This window comes from Callithrix jacchus, chromosome 5 (genome assembly GCF_049354715.1).
Source record: "Callithrix jacchus isolate 240 chromosome 5, calJac240_pri, whole genome shotgun sequence".
Classification (NCBI taxonomy): Eukaryota; Metazoa; Chordata; class Mammalia; order Primates; family Cebidae; genus Callithrix; species Callithrix jacchus.
This window is the reverse complement of record NC_133506.1, coordinates 2,150,052-2,168,216: the sequence shown is the minus strand read 5'-3', so window position 1 is coordinate 2,168,216 and position 18,165 is coordinate 2,150,052. Positions and strand designations below refer to the sequence as shown.

Here is an 18,165-nt window from a genome sequence, read left to right as displayed (position 1 = left end):
GGTCTCATAAATTCTATTTCTTGAGACAGTGTCTCACTCTGTTTGTGGCCCAGTTTATCTGTGAATAGACTTGAATCTTATTACTCCAACTTCTTCCACGCATCTAGCCCAATGCATTATAAATGGTAACTGTTTATTCATTACTTGTTGATTGGGTGAATGGGATTTAAAAGCTATAGAGGACTGAGCACAGTACCTCATGCTTATAATCCCAAGCACTTTGTAATCCAAGCACTTTGTATTGCTTGAGGTCAGGAGTTCAGGACCTGCTTGGCCAATATGATGAAACCCGTCTCTACTAAAAATACAAAAATTAGCTGGGCAATGGCGGCACGTGCCTGTAATCCCAGCTACTTGGGAGGCTGAGGCATGAGAATCGCTTGAACCTGGGAGGCAGTGGTTATAGTGAGCCAAAATGGCGCCACTGCACTCCAGCCTGGGTGACAGAGCGAGACTTCATCTCAAAAAAAAAAAAAAAAGCCTAAAAAAATATAAACCAAAATGTCACCACTAGTTATCTGAGGAGACTGAGATTATAGCTTTTAATTTTTATTATTTTCTTTGTAAATATATAAGTAAATATAACATATACATATAAATATATTTTATAAATACAAATATAAAACAAATGTACAAATATGTTTTATAACCTATAATATAAAATTATTTGCATAATAAAGAAATAATATGTTTAAAATTTTGTTAAAATGGAGGAATAAGTTAAATAACTCATAAAAATTGCTTGTGCATAGCTTTAGCTCACCATTGAAAACCTCCTGGGTGCACTGGATCAGCTTCTCAACAATGGCCTCATTGAGCGGGTTCTGGTGGGTCAGGTGTCTGGGGCTATCTGACAGGGACTCCCAATGGAGTCTAGGGATGTCAAGGATGTCTGAGTCTAACATTGAGAGAAAGACACTAGATAATGCCTCTGTACTGTGCAAAGTGATGAGGTTTAGTGAGGAGTACCACTGGCTCTTACCTTTACTACTTGCTCTATGACCTTAACCAAGTCCCATCCCTTCTCCTAGACTCAGTTTTCCCAATTATAAATTCAATATTCTCTAAGGGCCTCCTAAGCTACAAGAACCTTTGGGACTGAGCTGTAGCAGAATGGTTAGGAGCGTGGACTTTAATCTCAGTTTGAGACCAGTTTGAATCTTGGTTCTATCACTTACTACTTGTATGACCTTTGTCAAGTTAGTTTGCATCTTGAAACCTAGGTTTCCTCATCTGTAAATCAGGGTTACTATAAGGGTTAAATGAGGTAACACATGGAAAGAACTGATTCCAGTAATATCCCCCCTTAACACATCTTTCATCTGAAGATTTTTACCATTCTTTTTTATCGAGATGGAGTTTCACTTTGTCACTCAGGCTGGAGTACAGTGGCACGATCTTTGCTCACTGCAACCTCTTCCTCCCGGGCTCAAGTGATTCTTGCGCCTCAGTCTCCCGAGTAGCTGGGACTACAGGCACATGCCACCATGCCTCGCTAATTTTTGTATTTTTAGTAGAGATAGGGTTTTGCTATGTTGGCCAGGCAAGGTCTTGAACTCCTGACCTCAGGTGATCCACCCACCTCAGCCTCCCAAAGTGCTGGGATTATGGGCATGAGCTGCCACTCTTTTTTTTGTATTCTTTTTTATTTCTTGAATGCCTCTCCTGCAAACTCTACCCACTTCCTGCCACAATCCTATCATCCACTAATTGCAATAATTGAAACTATGTTCTCATTCTCATCTTTGCACAGGCGGTTCCTTCTGCCTACATTTTTCTCCTTCTTCTCCCCTACCTTCCCTTACCTACCTTTGCCTTGCTAACTCCTACTTATCCTTCAAGTCTCAGCTCTAGGATGCCTTTCCTGTATTCCCTTTTTATCCATTTTGGCTAAGTATCCCCTAGTCACTAATAAACTGGTCTGTATCCACTCTAGCTCCCCTACCCCCATCACACTAATTACACTGAGCTCCAGTTGCCTGTTCATTGGTAAATATATATATATATATATATATATATATATATTTTTTTTTTTTTTTCTTTAGATGGAGTCTTGGTCTATTGCCCAGGCTGGAGTGCAGTGGTGTGATCTCTGCTCACCATAATCTCCGCCTCCTGGGTTCAAGTGATTCTCCTGCCTCAGCCTCCAGAGTAGCTGGGATTACAGGTGCTCACCACCATGCCTGGCTAATTTTTTATATTTTTAGTAGAGATGGGGTTTCACCACGTTGGCCAGGCTGGTCTCGAATGCCTGACCTCTTGATCTATCCGTGTTGCCCTCCCAAAGTGCTGGGAGTGAACCACTGTGCCTGGCCCATCTATAAGTATATTGTGTCTGTTCTGTTAGCGGCTTTATCTCTAGCTGCTAGATTAAGCTTAGAGCACAGGAGGACTTCGATAAGTATTTGCCGAATGAGTATATGAATGAATGAATGAAGAGAGTTCTTCAAACCCGCCAAGATCTTTTCCTGTGTCATGCTCATGTGGTCCCGTCTATCTGTAGTACCCCCTCTACTCACATGGGTTACTCTGCTATCTTTCAGACCTCCTTTAGGTTTAATTAACACTCACTATCTCATACAGGTGTTCTCTGACAACCAGAGTTTCAAGTAGGTTCCCATTTCCCTTATTTTTGGTCTCAGCCTTTTTTTCCATGCTGCTTACTACAAGTTGTAGTTACTTTAGTGACTGTCTGTTTACTCTTATGGGTCTCTTTTCTGCACAATAATGTAAGTTCTATGAGGGGAGTGACCATGTCGGTCACGTTCACTGTTGTATTCCCAGCTCCTGGTACTCAATACATGTTTTGTAGAATGAAAACCATTCTGATGCCCAATTCAGATCCCACCTTGTGCATGAAGTCCTCCCACTCCAAGGCATCCCACACCACCCTTTCCCTCCTCAGAATCCCTCGAGCACTCAGACTCTTCTCCAGAACTGTCTGTCTCAGGACCAAGCTTTGTTTCCTGTACATCAGGAACCATGTATCTCATCTGATTTTTCCAACTGTATTTCAAAGTATCAAAGTCAGGGACCAAATTCATCATCAAAGTCTAGTCAAGGGCTAGTCACCCAGCAATTACTCAATAATACCTCTTGGCCTGAGTTGAAAATAGGTTCTCTTTTCCCTTCCCTCCCCTTTCAGGTCCTTTCCCCTTTTTACCTGTAAGTTCAATGCTACTTGAGCCTTTTTTTTAACAGCCTCTAAGTTGCTCAGCTGCAAATCCACACTTCCTGAATCACTGTCAGAAGCACAAGGGATTGTTACTACTTCCTGACTACAGGTCCTAGGAACAAAGAGAAGATTCAAAAAATTAGTTTTCCAGGGCTGCTTCTGGCCCATCATTCATTTGAAAGTCTAAATGTCACTTTCTGAGAGAAGCATTTATTCATCACCAATCCAGAGTAAGTAGCTCCCGTCATTCTGCCCTGACAGTTACTTTATCTTTTTTCATAGTATTTAGCCATCACCTACAATTACCTTGCTCATTTGTGTTGATTTGTTTGACTTCTCCTATCAGACTGTAAACTCCATTAGAGAGAAACCTTGTCTACATGGTCACAGTTGTAGCCCCAGCACCTAGCATGTTGTCAGTCTCATTAGGAGTGAATGGATAAGAAAGAAATACTATGCTGCTGTTAAAAACAATGCTGGACGTGGTAGCTCACACCTGTAATCCCAGCACTTTGGGAGGCCGAGACAGGTGCATCACCTGAAATCAGGAGTTCGAGACAAGTCTGGCCAACATGGTGAAACTCCTTCTCTACTAAAAATACAAAAAATAGCTGGGCGTGGCTATTTTTATACAATATACAATGCTTTTTTCTACTCTGTTTTGGAGTATATACACCATCTCAATATTCTCTCTCATGTAAAATACTGAAATTCTAACTTTACTGGAATGGAAAAAAATATAAATATTCTTTTGTACCCCAATGTTAAAAACAAAATTGCTCTGAAGATACTCTGTTAGAAAAAATACACAATGCCCTTTTCTACTCGCTTTTGGAGTATATACACCATCTCAATATTCTCTCTCATGTAAAATACAGAAATTCTAACTTTACGTGGTTACAAAAAATATAAATATTATCTATGTACCCCAATGTTAAAAACAAAATTGCTCTGGAGATACTGTGTTACAAAAAATATACAATGCTTTTTTCTACGTTCTTTTCGAGTATATACACCATCTCATGTACATTTATATTATGTATTTCCTGTGCATTGTGATTTTATAAGCTGTTGTGGTTATATAATATCGTTGTGGTGTTAGAATAAATGTACATATTTTACACATTTTGTACATATCTATTGTGTACACTTGTATACATATAATTGTCCATATTGTATAGATTATGTAACTTGATTGTACATCTGTATTGTGTACACATATGCCCATCACAGCCAATTTACATGTGGTACATATTCTGTTAATTGCTTGTAATATACCAATAAGTGTACACATCATGAGTATATTCTGAGATATGATTTTTAGTATATTAGATAAAAATTCCTTCCAATATCAAAGTGGGTATACACATATGTGTGTCCATTTCGTGATATTATCCATCATATCCTAAGTAGGATACTCTCATTGTGATAGCAAGTGTAAACTCTGCGATTGTTCCAATATCACAGGCAAAGTAAAACGCTTCTGTAGTGTAATCACATCCAAGGGACAAAGGATTAACATACGCTGAATATCGCAGGCAGTATACACCACCATTGTAGTATCGTTTCTAATATTCAAAAACTTAAAAGATATTACTCCAAATATCTCAGAGGGTGCAAAAGCCCCCGTGATCTTTTTTCTAATAACTAGGCGATTATACATGACATTACTCACGACGTGACTGGGGTTGTACGCCTGTCCTGGGATATTGTTCCTAATATCCAGAGGAGGAGAGGAAACTGTTGCTGCTTATAGGGAAGTACTCTGAATACGGCAAGAGGTGTACACCATGCTCTGATAGGGTCACTAATGTAAATAAGAAAACAATTATATTGAATTAAACATTGCAAAGGGTGAAACCCCCCTATGCTTTCAATTCTAATGTCAAGGGATGTGAGGATGACATTTTTGTCAATATAGCAGAGGTGTAACTATAGCTACTGCCTAATAGATAGAAAAACAGAATAACATTATCATTTCTGTATGATATGGTTGCCAGTATCATATGAAACCACATTTGCAAAATAGCTGGGCCCCAGCAGCTGTAGGCATAGCCACCAAGCGAGGGGGTTCCAAAGCAACCAGGGTGTGCCTGGGGCCTGCTACGGGCTCATTGGTGGGGGCTGTGGGCACAGTGCTCTATCCACAGTGCCCCTAAGAAGCCATTCTGGGCCACTGGGCTGCTACGGCACTCTGGCAGAGGCTGTAAGTACAGCCACATAGCCAGGGTGTTTCTAAGCAGCCATGGTGCACCTGGGATCTACTTTGGGCCCTCTGGTGGAGGCTCAGGGCACAGTCACCTAGTTAGTGTGTTCCTAAGCAGCAGGTTTGGCCTGGGGTCTGCTACGTGCTCTCTGGCAGGGCGTCGGACAAAGCCCTTAAGCCAGGGTGTCCCTAAGGTGCCAGGGTGGGCCAGGGGGCTGCTACAGGACCTCTGATGGGGCGGTGGGCACACCTTTCTTGCCAGGGCATCTGTAAGTAGCCAGGGTTGGCCTGGGAACTGTTACGGGCCCTCCGGTGGGAACGGTGTGTACAGCCTCATAGTCAGAATGTCTTTAAACAGCCAGAGGGGGTGTGGGGAATGCTACGCTGTGGGCTGTGGTAATAGCATGCTGTGCATAGGTACAGAATTTGCACCTATATCTTCATGTGTACATAGTTTAAATAGTGAGCACATATTGGCACACGTGTACTTATAATGTTAACATAATAAATCTGTATGTACATAATATGTGCAAAACACATATGTACCTAATGTGTGCAATATGTACTCTTTTGTGATACTACATGATATGTATATATTATTGTGATTATATACCTTATTGTGATTATATATTTTATCACTGATATTTCAAGGAATGTTCATAGTGCACAAATTATGTACCTATGCATTGTGTACATATTATAGAAATATATAGGTACATATTTTACAGATTATGTACGTTTCGGTAAATGTGCGTTGTGTACACATATGTACAGAAGAGTAAATGTACAGATGGTACCTACTTTATACATTTATTGCAATATGCCAATAAATGTACACATTCTGAGACAATCTGGGATATTAATTTTAGCATATTAGAAATTCCTCTGGTTACCAAAGTGGGTGTACACCCATGTGTGTTCATATTTTATACATTTAGATATTGTGCATATTATATACTCATGAACATAATGTACATACTGTGCACACATATGTACATGTGCATATATTGTACATCTGTACATCATGGGTACACGATGTACATGTGTACATAAGGGGTACATGAGTCATTTGTGTATGTACTGGGTACATGATGTACATGTGAACATGTGTACATGATATTCATGTGTACATATCGAAATCTTACAATAAATAGAAATGTACATAATGCTTACAATCTGTACATTTATATTCATATTATATTTTACATGTGTTTTGTGATTTCATATGTTGTCATTATACGATGTCAATATATTACAATAAATGAACATATTGTACACAATATTTACATACCTATTGTGTACACATTATGTACACATAATAAATGTACATTTTGTACAGATTATGTACTCTCATTGTTGATCTGTATTGTGTACAAATATGTACAGAAGAGTAAATGTATAGACTGTACCTATTTTAAACCTTTTCTGCAATATGCCAATAAATTTACACATTATGAGTATATTCTGCCATATTATTTTTAGCATATTACATAGAAAATACTTCAGTGACCAAAGTGGGTGTACACCCATGTGTGTACATATTTTATACGTGTATACATTGTGCATATTATGTACTCAGGAACTGAATGTACATGTCTACATTATATGTACATATGTGTACACATTGTACACATGTACATACCGTGCACACATATGTACATGTGCATATATTGTACATATGTACATAATGCATACATGATGTACATGTGTACACATCGTCATATCACAATAAGTGTAAATGTACATAATGTTTGCAATATGTATGTTTATATTGATATGTATTACATGTTTATTTGATTACATATGCTGTTGATATATCATTGTGATATTACAATAAATGTACATAATGTACACATTATGTTCCTATGCATTGTGTACACATTATAGAAATAGAAAGGAACATATTTGACAGATTTTGTACATTTTTTCTACTTGTGTATTGGGTACACATATGTACAGCAGAGTAAAAGGACAGACTGTACCTATTTTATACAGGTATTGTGATATGTCAATAAATGTACACATTATGAGTACATTCTGGGATATTACTGTTAGCACATTAAATAGAAATTACTTCAGTTACCAAAGTTGGTGTACACGCATGTGTGTACATAGTTTATACATGTGCATACTGTGCATATTATGTACTCGTGTACAGAAGGTACATAACTACATTATATGTACGTATGTGTATAGAATGTGCATATGTACCTTCTGTGCACACATATCTACACCTGCATATATTGCACATCGTACCTAATTGGTACATGATGTACCTGTGTACATATTGTAATATCACAGTAAATGTAAATGTACATAATGTGTGCAATATGTACATTTATATTATGTATTACCTGTGCATTGTGATTTTATAAGCTTTTGTGATTATATGATATCGTTGTGGTGTTAGAATAAATGTACATATTGTACACATTTTCTACATATCTCTTGTGGACACATTGTATACATATAATTGTCCATATTGTATAGATTATGTAAATTTATTGTACATCTGTATTGTGTACACATATGCTCATCACAGTCAATTTACATGTGGTACATATTCTGTTAATTTCTTCTAATATACCAATAAGTGTACACATCATGAGTATATTCTGAGATATAATTTTTAGTATATTAAAAATTACTTCCAATATTAATGTGTGTATGCACACGTGTGTTCATTTTGTGATATTATCCATCATATTCTAAGTAGGTATTACTCTCATTGTGAAAGTAAGTGTACACTCTGTGATGGTTCCAATATCACAGGCAAAGTAAAACCCTTCTGTGATGTAATTAATAATATCCTGGGGACAAAGGATGACCATGTCCTGAATATCGCAGGAAGTGTGCACCACCACTGTAGTATTGTTTCTAATATTCAAAAACTTAAAGGATATTACTCCAAATATCGCAGAGAGCCCACAAGCCCCCTGTGATATTGTTCCTAATAACTAGGGGAATTACAGATGACATTACTCACCGTGTGACTGGGGCTGTACGCCGGTCTTTGGATATTGTTTCTAATATCCAGAGAAGGAGAGGAAAATGTTGCTGCCCATAGGGAAATACTCTGAATATGGCAAGAGGTGTACACCATGCTCTGACAGGGTCACTAATATAAACAAGAAAACAATTATATTAAATTAAACATTGCAGGGGGTTAAATCCCCCTATGCTTTCAATTCTAATGTCAAGGAAGGTGAGGATGACATTCTTGTCAATATGGCAGAGGTGTAACTTTTGCTATTGCCTAATATATTATAAAACAGAATAACATTATCATTTCCATATTTTATGGTCGCCAGTATTCTATTACACCACACTTTCAAAATAGCTGGGCCCCAGCAGCTGTGGGCTTAGCCACCAAGCGAGGGGTTCCCTAAGTAACTAGGGTGTGCCTGGGGCCTGCTATGGGCCCATTGGTGGGGGCTGTGGTCACAGTGCCCTACCTAGGGGGTCCCTAAATAACCGTGGTTGGCCTTCAGTTTGCTACCGGCACTCTGGCAAAGGCTGTGGGTACAGTCATATAGCCATGGTGTCCCTAAGCAGCCATGGTGAGCCTGGGGTCTACTACGAGCACTCTTGGGGTGGCTCTGGGCACAGTCACCTAGTCAGGATGCCCCTATGCAGCAGGGTGGCCCTGGGAATTGCTATGCTTTCTCTTGCAGGGCTTTGGAAGAAGCCCCATTGTCAGGGGTTTTCTGAGACTCCAGGGTGGGCCTAAGGGCTGCTACGTAACCTCTGGTAGGGCTGCGGTCAAAGCTTTCTAGCCAGTGGTTTCGTAAGCCGCCATGGTGGGTCTGGGAGCTGTTACAAGCCCTCTGGCGGTGGCTGTGGGCACAGCCCCCTAGCCAGGGTGTCGTCTTTAAGTAGCCAGGGTTCGCCTGGGGGCTGCTGTGAGGGGGGCTGTGGTAATAGCGTGCTGTGCATAGGTACATAGTTTGTACCTATTTCTACATGTGTACATTGTTTAGATAGCCACATATTTGTACACATTTACATATGGTGTTATGATTATATGTACATAATATGTGCACAATACATATGTACCTAATGCATACCTAATGTTTGCAATATGTACTCTTTTGTGATACTACACGATTTGTATATATTTCTGTGATTATATATCTTATTGTGATTATATATATTTTATCACTGATATTTTAAAGAACGTGTATAGTGCACACATTATGTACCTATGTATTGAGTACACATTATAAAAATATATGGGTACATATTTTACAGATTATTTACATTATTTGTATATGTGTGTTGTGTACACATACGTACAGCCAAGTAAATGTACAGACTGTACCTATTTTATACATTTATTGTAATATGCCAATAAATGTACACATTATGAGTACAATCTTGGATATTATTTTTAGCATATTAGAAATTCCTCCAGTTACCAAAGTGGGTGTACACCCATGTGTGTACATATTTTATACGTGTACATACTCTGCATATTATATAGTCGTGTACAGAATGTACATAATGTGCACACATATGTACACGTGCAAATAATTTACATGTGTACATAATGGATACATGATGTACATGTGTACATACTGTACATGTGAACATAATGATGACATGATATTCTTGTGTACATATCATATTACCATAAATGTAAATATACATAATTTTTGCAATCTGTACATTTATATGATAGTATGTATTACATGTGTATTGTGATTTTATATACTCTTGTGATATCATTATATTACAATAAATGTACATATTGTACACATTATGTACATAACTATTGTGTACACATTATGTACTTATAATAAATGTTCATATTGTACAGATTATGTACATTTATTGTACATCTGTATTGTGTACGCATATGTAAAGCAGAGTAAATGTACAGACTGTACCAATTTTATACATTTCTTGCGATATGCCAATAAATGTACACATTATGAGTACATTCTGTGATATAATCTTTAGCATATTAGATAGAAATTACTCTGATGACCAAAGTGGGTGTACACCCAGGTGTGTACATAGTTTATACGTGTACATATTGTGCATATTATGTACTCGTATATAGAATGTACATGTCTACATTATATGTACACGTGCATATATTGTATATCTGTACATAATGGGTGCAGGATACACATGTGTACACATCATATTACAATAAATGTAAATGTACATAATGTTTGCAATATGTACATTTTTATTGATATTATGTATTACGTTTATTGTGATTATATATGCTGTTGTGATTGATATCATTGTGATATTACAATAAATGTACATATTGTACACATTATGTACCTATGCATTGTGTACACATTATAGAAATATAAAGGAACATATTTTACAGATTACGTACATATTTTCTACTTGTGTATTGAGTACACCTATGTAGAGCAGAGTAAAATACAGACTGTACTTATTTTATACATTTATTTTGATATGCCAATAAATGTATGCATTATGAGTACATTCTTGGATATTACTGTTAGCAAATTAGATAGAAATTACTTTGGTTGGGGTCCAAAGTGGCTCCCGCCAGAGGTCATGGCGCTTGCGAAGGCGAGGTCATCAGTTCAAGGCTAACCTGAGCAACCTCATAAGCTCAAACTGATTGGCAAAAAAAAAAAAAAAAAAAAAAAAGAAATTACTTCGGTTATCAAAGTGGGTGTACACGCATGTGTGTACATAGTTTATGCATGTACATACTGTGCATATTATGTACTCATTTACAGAAAGTACATATCTACATTATATGTACATATGTGCACATAGTGTACATATGTACATACTGCACACACATAAATACACGTGCATTCATTGTACATTCGTGCATAATGGGTACATGTACATGTGCACATATTGTAATATCACAATTAATGTAAATGTACATGTGTGCAATATGTACATTTATATTATGTATTACCTGTGTATTGTGATTTTATAAGCTGTTGTGATTATATCATATCATTGTAGGATTACAATAAATGTACATATTGTACACATTATGTAGATACGTATTGTGTACACATTCTGTACATATAATTGTTCATAATGTACAGATTATGTACAATTATTATACATTTGTATTGTGAACACATATGTCCATCACAGTCAATGTACATGTGGTACATATTCTATGCATTGTTTGTAATATCCCAATAAGTGTACACATCATGAGTGTATTCTGGAATATGATTTTTAGTATATTAGTTAAAAATTACTTCCAATATCAAAGTGGGTATACACACCTGTGTCCATTTACTGATATTATCCATCATATCCGGAGTAGGTATTACTTTCATTGTGAAAGCAAATGTACACTCTGTGATTGTTCCAATATCACAGGCAAAGTAAAACGCTTCTGTGATGTGGGTTAATCATATCCTGAGGACAAAGGATGACCATACCCTGAATATCGCAGGAAGTGTACACCACCACTGTAGTATTGTTTCTAATATTCAAAAACTTAAAGGATATTACTCCAAATATTTCACAGAGCGAACAAGCCCCCCGTGATATTGTTCCTAATAACTAGCGGATTACAGATGACATTACTCACGATGTGACTGGGGCTGTACGCCGGTCCTGGGATATTGTTCCTAATATCCAGAGAAGAAGAGGAAAATGTTGCTGCCCATAGGGAAATACTCTGAATACGGCAAGAGGTGTACACCATGCTCTGATATGGTCACTAATGTAAACAAGAAAACAATTACATCAAATGGCAGTAACCCTAAATTTAAGTCGACTAATCCCCCAAACAAAAGATAGAGCCAATACCTAATGATATGCTACATACAGACCCATTTTACATCCAAAGATATACAAAGACTTAAAACAAAGGGATGGAGAAAGATTTACCAACCAAATGGAGAGCAAAATAAATAAATAAATAAAAGCAGGAGTTGCAATTCTTGCATTTGGTAAAATAGATTTCAAAGCAACAAAGATATAGTGGCAAAACGATCAATGCAACAATAAGAGCTAACAATTTTAATACCCATATATATAAGACTCATAAAGAGATTTAGAGTCAACGAGACAGAAAATTAATAAGGACATCCAGGACTTGAACTCAGATCCGGAACAAGTAAACTCAATAAATATTTATAGAGCTCTCCATTTTAAATAAACAAAATATACATTCTCCACCTTAAATACACCAAATATTGATCGGCCATTATTAATACCCATTTTTAGAATAAAGCAATATTTCCGTTCTCTCTCCCTCTTTTTCTTCCTCTTTCTTTCTCTCCTTAACTCCTTTTTTCTTTAAAAAAAAAAAAAAAAGAAGATTCTGTCCCACTAATTCTTTCAAAATAATTAAAAAAACAATTACACTGAAATAGGCATTGCAAAAGGTGAAACCCCCCTATGCTTCAAATTCTAATGTCAAGGGTGGTGAGAATGACATTTTTGTCAATATGGCAGAGGTGTAACTAGAGCTATTGCCTAATATATAAGAAAACAGAATAACATTTTCACTCCCGTATGATATGGTCGCCAGTGTAATATTACACCACATTTTCAAAATAGCTGGGCCCCAGCAAATGTGGGTATAGCTGCCAAGCTATTGTGTCCCTAAGCAACCAGGGTGTGCCTGGTGCCTGCTACAAGCGCGTTGGTGGGGTCTGTGAGCACAGCTCCCTAGCCAGGGTGTCCCTAAGCAACCATGGTGGGCCTTTGGGCCACTGCGGGCACTCTGGCGGGGGCTGTGGGTACAAACACATAGCCAGGGTGTCCCTAAGCAACCATGGTGGGCCTGGGGTCTACTACGGGCCCTCTGGGGGGGGTCTAGGCACAGTCACCGAGTCAGGGTGTTCCTAAGCAACAGGGTGGGCCTGGGGGCTGCTACATGCCCTCTGGCAGGGCCTTGGACAAAGCCCCCTAGCCAGGGGGTCCCTAAGACGCCAGAGTGAACCTGCGGGCTGCTTAGGGACCTCTTGCATGGCTGTGGGCACAGCCTTTTAGCCAGGGAGTCTGTAAGCAGCCAGGGTGGGCCTGGGAGCTGTTATGGGCTCTCTGGCAGGGGCTGTGGGCAGAGCCCACTAGCCAGGGTGTCTTTCAGCAGCCAGGGTGTGCGTGGGGGATGCTACAAGGGGGGCTGTTGTGATAGCGTGCCGTGCTTAGGTACATAGTTTGCACCTATATCTGCATGTGTACATATTTTAAATAGTGGGCACTTATTTGTACACATATACATATAGTGTTATCATGATAAATATATATGTGCATAATATGTGCACAATACATATGTACCTAATGCATAGCAAATGTGTGCATTATGTCCTCTTTTGTGACAGTACACAATATGTATTTATTCTGTGATTATATATCTTATTGTGATTATATATATTTTATCACTTATATTTTAAGGAATGTGCATAGTGCACACATTATGTATCTATGCATTGTGCACACATTATAAAAAAATATAGGAACATATTTTACAGATTATGTACATGTGCATTGTGTACACATATGTACAGCAGAGTAAATGTACAGACTGTATTTTATACATCTATTGCAATATGCCACTGAATGCACACTTTATGAGTACAATCTTGGACATTAGTTTTAGCATATTAGAAATTCCTCTGGTTACCAAAGTGGGTGTACACCCATGTGTGTACATATTTTATACATGTACATATTGTGTATATTATATACTCGTGTACAGAATATACATACTGTGCACACATATGAATTCGTGCATATATTGTACATCTGTACATATTGGGTACATGATGTACATGTGTACATACTGGGTAAATGATGTACATGTGAACATGATGTGTACATGATGTTCTTGTGTACATATCGTAATATTACCATAAAAGTAAATGCACATAATTTTTGCAATCTTTACATTTAAATTGATATTATATATTACACGTGTATTGTGATTTTATATGCTGTTGTGATTATATCATTGTGGTATTACAATAAATGTACATATTGTACACATTTTGTACATACCTATTGTGTACACATTGTCTACATATAATTGTACATATTGCACAGATTATGTACATTTATTGTACATCTGTATTGTGTATACATATGTCCATCACAGTCAATGGCCATATGGTACATATTCTGTGCATTGCTTGTAATATCCCTATAAGTGTACACATCATGAGTATATTCTGGGATATAATTTTTAGTATATTAGATAATAATTACTTCCAAGATCAAAGTGGGTATACACACATGTGTGTCCATTTCGTGATATTATCCATCGTATCCTAAGAAGTTATTACTCGTATTGTGATAACAAGTGTACACTCTGTGTTCCAATATCACAGGCAAAGTAAAACGCTTCCGTGTTGTAGTTAATCATATCCTGGGGACAAAAGATAACCATACCCTGAATATCGCAGGAAGTGTACACCAGCACTGTAGTATTGTTTCTAATATTCAAAAACTTAAACATATTACTTCAAATATCTCAGAGAGCGCCAAGCCCCCCGTGATATTGTTGCTAATAACTCGGGGATTACAGATGACATTACTCACGATGTGACTGCAGCTGTACCCCGGTCCTGGGATATTGTTCCTAATATCCAGAGGAGGAGAGGAAAATGTTGCTGCCCATAGGGAAATACTCTGAATATGGCAAGAGGTACACCATGCTCTGATATGCTCTGATATGGTCACTAATGTAAACAAGAAAACAATTATATTGAATTAAACATTGCAAGGGGTGAAACCACCCTATGCTTTCAATTCTAATGTCAAGGGATGTGAGGATGACATCTTTTTCAATATGGCAGAGGTGTAACTAGAGCTGTTGCCTAATATATAGAAAAACAGAATAACGTTGTCATTTCCATATAATATGGTCGCCAGTATCATATTACACCAAATTTTCAAAATTGCTGGGCCCCAACAGCTGTGGCCATAGCTGCCAAACGAGGGGCTCCCTAAGAACCTGGGTGTCCTGGGGCCTGCTATGGGCCTGACGGTGGGGGCTGTGGGCACAGTGCCCTAGCCAGGGAGTCCCTAAGCAGCCATGGTGGGCCATCGAGCTGCTGCAAGCACTGTGGCGGGGACTGTGGGTACAGCCACATAGCCAGGGTGTCTCTAAGAAGCCATGGTGTGCCTGGGGTTGACTACGGGCTTTCTGGGGGGAACTGTGGGCACAGTCACCTAGTCAGGGTGTCCGTAAGATGCCAGGGTGGACCTGGGGGCTGCTACGGGACCTCTGATGTGGCTGTGGGCACAGCTTTTTAGCCAGGGGATTCTTAAGAAGCCAGGGTGGGCCTGGGAGCTGTTACGGGCCCTCTGGCTGGGGTGGTGGTCACAGCCCCTATGACAGGGTGTCTTTAAGCAGCCAGGGTGGGCCTGGGGGCTGCTACGAGGTGGGCTGTGGTAATAGCATGCTATGCATAGGTACATAGTTTGCACCTATTTCTACATGTGTACATAGTTTATATAGTGGGCACATATTTGTACATGTGTACATAGGCTGTTATCATGATAAATATATATGTACATAATATGTGCATAATACATACGTACCTAATGCATACCTAATGTGTGCAATATAAACTGTTTTGTGATACTACATTATATGTATATATTACTGTGATTATATATCTTATTGTGATTATATATATTTTATCACTGATATTTTAAGGAATGTGCATCGTGCACACATTATGTACCTATGCATTGTGTACACATTATAGAAACATATAGGTACATATTTTACAGATTATGTACATGTTTTGTACATGTGCATTGTGTACACTTATGTACAGCAGAGTAAATGCACAGACTGTACTTATTTAATACATTTATTGTGATATGCCAATAAATGTACACATCATGAATAATATCTGGGATATTATTTTTAGCATATTACAAATAACTCCAGTTACCAAAGTGGGTGAACACCCATGTGTGTACATATTTTACGTGAGCATATTATATACTCATGTACAGAATGTACATATGGGTATGCAGTTTACACATGTGCATACTGTTCACACATATGCACCCGTGCATATATTGTACATCTGTACATCATGGGTACATGATATACATGTGTAAATAATGGGTACATAATGTACATGTGTACGTACTGGGTACATGATGTACAGGTGAACAAAATGTGTACATGATGTTCATAGGTACATATCATAATATTACAATAAATGTAAATGTAAATAATGTTTGCAATTTGTACATTCATTTTGATATGTATTACATGTTCATTGTGACTTTATATGCCGTTGTGATTATGTAATATCATTTTGGTATTACAATAAATGTACATATTGTACACATTATGTACATACCTTTTGTGTACACATTGTGTACATATAATTGTACACATGTACATACCTATTGTGTACACATTGTGTACATATAATTGTTCATATTGTACAGATTATGCCCATTTATTGTACATCTGTATTGTGCACACATATGTCCATCACAGTCAACGTACATATGGTACATATTCTGTGCATAGTTTGTAATATCCCAGTAAGTGTACACATGATTATATTCTGGAATATGATTTTTAGTATATTAGATAAAAATTACTTTTAATATTAAAGTGGGTATACACACATATGTGTCCATTTCGTGATATTATCCATCATATCCTGAGTAGGTATTACTCTCATTGTGAAAGCAAGTGTACACTCTGATTGTTCCAATATCACAGGCAAAGTAAAATGCTTCTGTGATGTAGTTAATCATATCCGAGGGACAAAGGATGACCATACCCTGAATATCACAGGAAGTGTACACCACCACTCACTGTAGTATTGTTTCTAATATTCAAAAACTTAAAGGATATTAAATATCTAAAACTAAATATCTCACAGAGCGCACAAGCCCCCCGTGATATTGTTCCTAATAACTAATGGATTACAGATGACATTATTCATGATGTGACTGGGGCTGTACACCGGTCCTGAGATATTGTTCCTAATATCCAGAGAAGGAGAGGAAAATGTTGCTGCCTATAGGGAAATACTCTGAATATGGCAAGAGGTGTATACCATGCTCTGATAGGGTCACTAATGTAAACAAGAAAACAATTGTATTGAATTAAACATTGCAAGGGGTGAAACACCTCTATGCTTTCAATTCTAATGTCAAGGGGGGTGAGGATGACATTCTTTTCAATATGGCAGAGTGTAACTCGAGTTATTGTCTAATATATAAAAAAACAGAATAACATTATCATTTCTGTATGATATGGTCGCCAGTATCATATTACACCACATTTTCAAAATAGCTGGGCCCCAGCAGCTGTGTGCATAGCCGCCAAGCCAGGGGTTCCCTAAGCAACCAGGGTGGGTGCCTGGGACCTTCTATGGGCTCGTTGGTGGGGGCTGTGGTCACAGCGCCCTCATCAGGTTGTCCCGAGGCAGCCATGGTGGGCCTGTGGGCTGTTATGGGCACTCTGGCTGAGGCTGTGTGTACAGCCTCTTAGCCAGGGTGTCTCTAAGCAGCCCTGGTGGGCCTGGGGTCAACTACGGGCCCTCTGGGTGTGGTTCTAGGCAGAGTCACCCTGTCAGGGTGTCTGTAAGCAGCAGGATGAGCCTGGGGGTTGCTAGGTGCTCTCTGGCAGGGCCTTGGACAAAGCCCCCTACCCAAGGGGTCCCTCAGACGTCAGGGTGGGCCTGGGGGCTTCTATCGGACCTCTGGCGGGGGCTGTGTTCACAACCCCATAGCCAGGGTGTCTTTAAGCAGCCATGGTGGTCCTGGGGGCTGCTACAAGGGGGGCTGTGGTAATAGCGTGCTGTGCATAGGTACTTAG

General features: G+C 38.5%; 1 protein-coding gene across 1 annotated transcript in view; it reads right to left on the bottom strand.

Annotated features, from left to right (window-relative positions):
* The window catches only part of MROH8 (maestro heat like repeat family member 8), a 70,880-nt gene extending 53,100 nt beyond the window's left edge, over positions 1–17,780 (bottom strand). The window contains 5 exon segments of the mRNA XM_078375602.1: positions 755–898; positions 3,164–3,194; positions 3,197–3,287; positions 8,368–8,407; positions 17,714–17,780. Of these exon segments, the coding sequence (XP_078231728.1) occupies positions 755–898; positions 3,164–3,194; positions 3,197–3,287; positions 8,368–8,407; positions 17,714–17,780 (373 nt within the window).
* Between the last annotated feature and the right edge of the window lie 385 nt (positions 17,781–18,165).